The sequence below is a fragment of the Topomyia yanbarensis genome, chromosome 1 (genome assembly GCF_030247195.1).
Source record: "Topomyia yanbarensis strain Yona2022 chromosome 1, ASM3024719v1, whole genome shotgun sequence".
NCBI classification, from domain to species: domain Eukaryota; kingdom Metazoa; phylum Arthropoda; class Insecta; order Diptera; family Culicidae; genus Topomyia; species Topomyia yanbarensis.
This window is the reverse complement of record NC_080670.1, coordinates 9774046-9781275: the sequence shown is the minus strand read 5'-3', so window position 1 is coordinate 9781275 and position 7230 is coordinate 9774046. Positions and strand designations below refer to the sequence as shown.

Here is a 7230-nt window from a genome sequence, read left to right as displayed (position 1 = left end):
AGAAATATAGTTTCACCGATCGAGCCTAGAATTTGCACAGTCATTCTAGGACCCAAATGAAACCCAGAAAGTTTCACGGAGCAAAATTTTGTTTTTTTTTTCATTTATGATCAGATAATGCAAGCTCGAGCTCCTCAGGTACGAGCAAATTTGCCAACTCATGCATAATATTGCCGAAGCATACAGTTACATCTAGCACCTCTTCCCTGTCAGATCGTGCAAATGTTAAGAGATTTCCTTCATTGAATGTATGCAAATTAGTGCTGCTTAAGTATTCATCAATTCAGAGTCGCTCAAATTGATATCTGATACACTGCTAATTGTCATTGGAAGTCCATTTCTGCTACAGTATGATTCAACCCTTTTGAAATCTTCAGATGCCGATGATTCATTATTGGCAAATATACCGCACAACTCACGAATTTGCTGTCTATGTTATCATCATTCATATCAACAGTTGTGAGGTCGAATGTGAGACATGCGTCAACAGCACTATTCGCAAGTATGCATGCACGAGGCATTTCACTACACCCAAAACGTACCCGGTAAGATTCGCTTACATCAATGCAATAAATACGAGCGAAAATTGCAAGCGCTCTGGTAATGTGCAAAAATTGAAACAAGCTTCCCCACAGGTAATCCGGATATGAGTATAACACTGTGTCAGAGATTTGCTCCGTGCGCTACTGGCGTACTTTAGTCCCACTAGCCCGGCATGGAAATTCACCTTGACTTGAGAACTCCTATTTTCAGTCGCCTCCTACGATATAGGTACAGGAACTGGATCGACTATTGGCTGAGGTACTTCAACTTTGACTATTAGACTCATTCGGTCGAATAGCAGTCGGCCAAATAGCGTTCGGCCAAAACGCTGAGCACAAGTATACAGATATGGTTTTGAACGCATTTTGAACATAATATTTTGAATTCGGTGGTGTTTAGGTAAATGGTGTGATTAAATGGTAGTCAATATCCAATATGCTTCTGATTGACATTTCAAAATCACTACATTCTACCTAACACTTCGTCCCAGTACAAATTTGATCAGTCAGCCATTATTCCAAACTTAGGAAATAATCTTGTATGTTTCCATATATTCAACCCCGAACATTACATAAGCGTCTAAACATTTTGTTCTGCTGTTGTTGTTTTTTTTTGCGAACAAATGAAGGGGATCCAAAACAGCTTCATACTTAACATTCCAATTCCGGAGAAGGTCTCAAATATCGTTGAATGAAACAAAATTACGATGCCCACCGTTGTTTGTTGTTGGGATCTATCTACAAAGCGGCTTAGCTAGTCGCTGGCATTCTGGCAATAGTAGCAGCAAAAAAAAGAAGCAACCAAAAGCATGTGGCCGCCACCAGATCGCGGCACGAAGAAGCGATTCGCATTTGAACTATACGTACCCGCAGTACATATAGCAACGACGTAAACACCAGCAACAGCCAACCCCCCCGAACGGAGCCCGCGTTGAATTGAACCGTGCGGGTGAGAAGACTTAACTCTTCCTTTCATTTTCATCCGCTGGCTCATTCCGATGCCAGCCGTAGGAAAGTACAGTCGATTCGCGCTGTAACGTCCGACGCCCGACGAGAGTGGCGCAACTCCAATCCTCGTTCATCTTGGAGATCCAAAGTACCCGTGAGTAAGAATTCGCTAGGAATCGTGGCTGATCGTAGGATATACACCGTTTGACTTTTGAAGTTTGTGCCGTGGAAATCAATTATTACGACACCCTGCGGGTTGCTAGTTCCAAGCAGCAGTAGCAGAGGCCTTGGAGCCATAATTTTTGTTAGGCTCTTGGTGGGAAAATCAGTTCCAACGAAGGGTGTTGTGATAATTGAACCTAGTCAGTGGAGACGAAAAAAAATTAAACGCTAAAAAACAAGTGTTAAACAATAGTGGATGTCTAAAACGGCAATTAGTCATACCCGTGAGTGGCAGCGGTGCACAAACAGTACCGGCAATTTGGAAAATGCTGGAAAACAGAATAATGTACTCATATTTTCACACAACTGTTTTGAAGTGCGAACGAATGAATGAATGAGTGATTTATTCGAAATTATGTTGAAAAAAAGAGATAACAGTATGATGCAGCGGAAGGGTGCTTAGAATGGTTTAATGCGATAATTGTCAGAGCCGCTAGATCGAATTGGTTGTTAGAGCGCAAGCCTGACCCGTTCATGCGCAGTGATGTAGTGCCAGATCTGGATTATCATATGTTCAACATGCCGGCTACCTAATACGGTGGCTTTTACATACTCAGTTCAAACTCAAGCAGTGATTGGATCGGTACTCGGGTGTACAATTCGAAGATAGAATATGTTGACAGTTTTAGTGATGTGATAGGATTTTTTTCAGGGCTATTTTCACAGGAATACACAGTTTGACAAGGGCACAAAAGTGAAAACAAATGTAGAAGACGGCATCATTGTGCGAAGGTGAAGTGCTGAATAGTGTGACAAACAAACAAAAACGCTGACTGACGCGGAGAAATCATATCTCCCCATACCAAAAGGGGCTAGTGGTAACCCGGATCCTTGGAGAATCCTGACAAATAGAATAATCATTGGAAGACAGCCGAGATGGAATCAATTTCGAAAACGTTTCTGTTGACAGGTAGGCAAATTGTAATTTTCAGTGCGATTTAATTTGATTTTTTTTTATATCAACATCATCATTATCATCCTCGTGATCGAAAGATCCGGGCGTTTACAGGTCCACGCTGAACTTTTTTGATTGCACACAGTAAACGAGTGGAGTAGGGTCTGTATCAAAGTCGACGACTTCTTCAAGGTCCACGTTTTTCGCTAATCATCACACGTCACCCGTATTCGCGTTACATGCCCAGCTACTACCGTACTTTATCAGCTTCCCGATGTCAACATGTTCATATAGTCGGTACAATTCGTAGTTCAAGGGTTGTGCCATACTGTGATACAGGAACATATTTGGGGAAAATATCGTGCTACACATACCACCAAATCTCAACCGTTACAAAGTTATTGTACTTATTCTGCAAGTATAGTTTTTATTTCAATTGTATTAAATTTATTGGAAAGATGAGAAAATTTCGTGTTAAATGGTTTCCTCATATCTTTCAGTTAAAGTGTTTTAGTAACATTGTAGAATTACTTTTTGTAAATTTTACAAATTTTTGTAAATTTTACAAATTTTCGTAAATTTTACAAAGTATCCAATAGTTGGCGTTACTTATCGAGTTTTCTTCCATCTCTCGAAAACTTAAATAGTTAACATCATCATTTTAATGATTCGGATTGTCCTTCTGAAAAATCGGGATAAATTATTCTTTGATGTTATACACTTATGTCTTCTTGTTTCAATGCGTTTGACGTTTCGAATTTGAATATTTTATTCTTATTTGCTCTTATAAATAAAAGAGCATGCCACTTTTTTTTGCTTCCAAAATTCGTTGCTTACCTTACGCACAGTTTATAATCAAACTATAATAATGGAACGAACCGTTGAATAATTATTAAAATTTCCCAATTCACTCTCGGACGGACACTATATGATTTTCCTTTCAATTCGGAAGCGAATGTTTGACCACACCAGCAAATAAGACCTGAAAATGCTAAAATTTGTCAATTGAGAAAACTAGAGTCAACTGAACACTTCAATGTATGAGAGAAATGTATCTTGGCACGTAAAGGTTATACCTTTTCTATTTCCATTTGTGTCTTATTTATTGTTTTAAATATTTTTTAAGCGTACAATCAAACGTTGTTCGGTTGAAAACAAATGTAACAATCAAGCGAACATGGGAAAAGGTTAACAATATGTTTTGTTCCGTTACATGAAAGTTTGAAAACGATCGATTGAATGGGTGAAATTTGACAAATTTTTTTTCTGTGTCACAATTTGATTCCGTACGCCCTTTAATTAAGCTGTGAATGAATCACAAATGGATCAGCTAGGTAAAATAAAGTTATGTCCCAATGTAACGCTCAATAATTTAAAGTGGTGTAATTAGATATTATGTGACATTTTACGGGGTTATTCGTGGGGTTTTCGTGGGCACACTTACATCCTGTTTCGGATCACTGAAATAAATGAAATGAAGTAGCAGATATTTTCATGAGGAATTTGTTTTTTATTTCTATCTTGTTAAGGTGAAGTTAGCCGATTATTCTGATCAAAATATCTTTATAATGAGTGAAGAAAATAATTATATTCCTGGTATCGTAAATACTTATTTTGAAACCCAGAAGTTCAAAATATGGTAACAATAAGCTCTACTGCTATAAGAGACACAATACTCCACTTGGTTTCTAATTCGTTAACTTAAATAATAATTTGTTTCCAAACTTCTCGAATAAAGCTAACAAATATACGGAGAACATGCTTACTGATCCCGTAGATTTTAATTTTCGTCGTTCGAAGTGCAATTGAAGATTTGCAGTTTTTCACCTTTCATTGCCTCCAGGTCACATAACGATAAAAACCTAGCGCTATGTAAAAAATTTATGATACCTTCGGCTCGACCTCATCTATATAACCACCACAAGGCTTGGAAATCGATGAAAAAAATTTCACACGTTTTTTATGAGCTATAACTATGAGATACTGGCGTTTCGCAATCAGTTTAATCTTAGTATGGTTTGCAAATGTTAGTGTTACTGCTTTTTTTCTGCACAAACCGTGCTACTTTATTTCCTACCAACTATGCGATGCGATGCGCAGTGCAGCAGTTAATTAGTTGCTGCTTAACAAACGAGATGCGGTTAAGTATGTTCATTAGTGGGACACCTGTGACTGTGTACGTAAAAAAAACTACGTAAAATATTCTCGTAAAGAGACTGCAATGAAGTCCACATTACATTTGTTGTTCTTACAGCATGCATTAATTATATATTAATTGAATGCTCTTAAGCAGATATGTATATGAAAAAGAACGAAATTGTTTTAATGCTTTGTAGAGTCATTTGATCCTACTCGAAGCGGAATATGGGTTACTGCTCATATCTTTTTTTTGACTGTATATAATAATGACAACCAATTTCACTATATATTAATACATGTCATAAAAGAATAGCGCACGGCAAAAATAATAAAATTTTAATGACATGTAATTTAATAAGGATATAAAAATATATAACTTTAAAAGCTAATTTGTAACTCGTCGGGGCACCAATTTAGCACTGGATGGAAAAATACCCTAGTTTGATTTTACGCTTCGTAGAGTGTCACCGCTATTCAGCATTTTTGTAGATCTAATTTATATCATGGGTTACCATTTATGATAGTTAACCCAAAAACAGGATGATTTTTTACTTATTATTTTATATACAAAAAAGTAAATAAAAAGTTCGCTAGGTATTGTTAGCGTCAACTGAAAAGACCAAAAACAACATATAGCTTGATGACCCAAATCATACAAATTGATGAAATATTGTTTAAGCGCGCAAGTCCCAAATACTATCTAAAGATCACACACATGTACCTTCATGGATTATGAAACAGGGTACACGATTGTCACTAATGACAGCAATCCCAGTTGGGCAGCATCTATTATCTCCAGATCAAGCTCGAAGCGCGAATCGGCAATATCCGCCAAAAGACAATTACGTAAACACGATTCGGAATCAAACTGCGGGTTCAAATGTCAAATGGGAATGAGCACTCTCTCCCTCACTTTCCCAGCATCGGTGTGGTATTTGCGTGACAGTTAACCTATAAGCGAGTGTTTAGGAACATCACTAAACGAAGCAGACACCACGAAACAATCAGCAAATCGTTGTTGTGACCCGCTGTGGGCTGGTGGATTCCCTGCTGGTATAATTTTTCAAAAATACATATCTCACCTTCTCTACAGCGGTAATGCATACTGATCTGCAGAAAGGGCGAAAGAGATTCTGGAATGTAAACAGATTCGATTCGACTGTATCGAACCCAGCGAGCGCGAACATGATTTATAAGCCGTAATCCATTAGCTGAAATTCCTATCATTTATCACATCGCCGTGCATGTGCAGCAGCCAACCAACCAACCAACTAACCGATATATAGCAGTCGTGACGTTCATTTTCTTTTCTTCTACTCCTCTGTTTGGTTGCATAATGTGGATGTATTTCTTCTTCAATTCCCTTCCCATGCAAGGATCTTCGAAAAGCAACCTCTGCTGAACAGCCTTCAATAAAAATCACCTCCATGCTACTGTATGTAGACTATGCAAAATCCTCCAGTCACTGCATGAGGACGGTCAAATCAATAAAGTGTGGGTGACCTTGTCGCATTCACCGGTTCGGAAAATCCGTTATAATTGAACGTTCCGAAATTGGTCAATTTGAATCTTCCGATCATTATTTTATGGGTCGTTCCGACACACGACGCCAACGCCAACGGTTCGCCATCTCTTACAACTGTGTATTAGGCGCACAATAATAGCGACAACAACAAAAACCGCTACAGACCGAAGCTTCACTTCAGTGCTCATAAAAGCTTGTAATTATCGAAATTAGCGCAGATCAGAAAGCCGAAGACGGCTTTGTGTCATTGGTGGTTACCCTTGCTACCGAAGCGAGAGCCACTACTTTAACTGAATACACACCACAGCATGAGGTGAGCAGTGGCGGTAAGTGATTGATAGTCCTAGAAAAGAAATGGAATAAAAGTACCCAATCAAATGCGTTCATGGTGATAAAATGAAGGACTCGACTACAAAGGTAAGGTTGACATTGAAAAATTGCTTGTTTGGAGTTCAATCCACAACCGTTAACTTTTCTGACAAAAATTTTAAATGGACACACAAATGCTTAAGCAAGTGTGAAGGCTATCTGTTACTGTTGTCGTATGTAGTGACTTTTAGGAAGTAATCTTTAACCCCTTCGTGCCCTGGTTATTTTTACCCCTTTATAAGGCCGTGGAAATTGAACAAGGAATCAATACATACTATAATAGAAATCAAAGTTTTCATCATTAGATCATTTCATTTACTAAAAAAATTTTGTTAAAAAATCACACTTATAGGAGGATTAATCACGAAAATCATAGCAGATTTTTTATGAGTAGTCTGAAAACACTATTGACGTAAACTCAGCCGTTTTCTCGTTAACAACCAATCACCATTTGAAACACTTTATTTTTCAAAAAATGTCGACTTACTTTGAAAATACGTGAAATAAACCATTTTCGTAAAAAAAAATCATTTTGATAATTTGAAGCTTTTTAGTGAACATCTCGAACTTGTCAAAATGATATTTCAAAA

General features: G+C 37.8%; 1 protein-coding gene across 2 annotated transcripts in view; it reads left to right on the top strand.

Annotated features, from left to right (window-relative positions):
* The first annotated feature begins 1292 nt into the window (after positions 1-1292).
* LOC131676837 (mucin-2) overlaps positions 1293-7230 on the top strand; it is a 32492-nt gene continuing 26554 nt past the window's right edge. Inside the window, exons 1-2 of one of the 2 annotated variants that reach the window (XM_058956188.1) lie at positions 1293-1644; positions 2365-2622. In XM_058956188.1, coding sequence (XP_058812171.1) covers positions 2589-2622 — 34 coding nt within the window. In that variant the 5' untranslated portion in view covers positions 1293-1644; positions 2365-2588. Of the gene's footprint in view, positions 1649-2364; positions 2623-7230 lie in introns of both variants that reach the window. The other variant, XM_058956189.1, reaches the window with a different exon arrangement.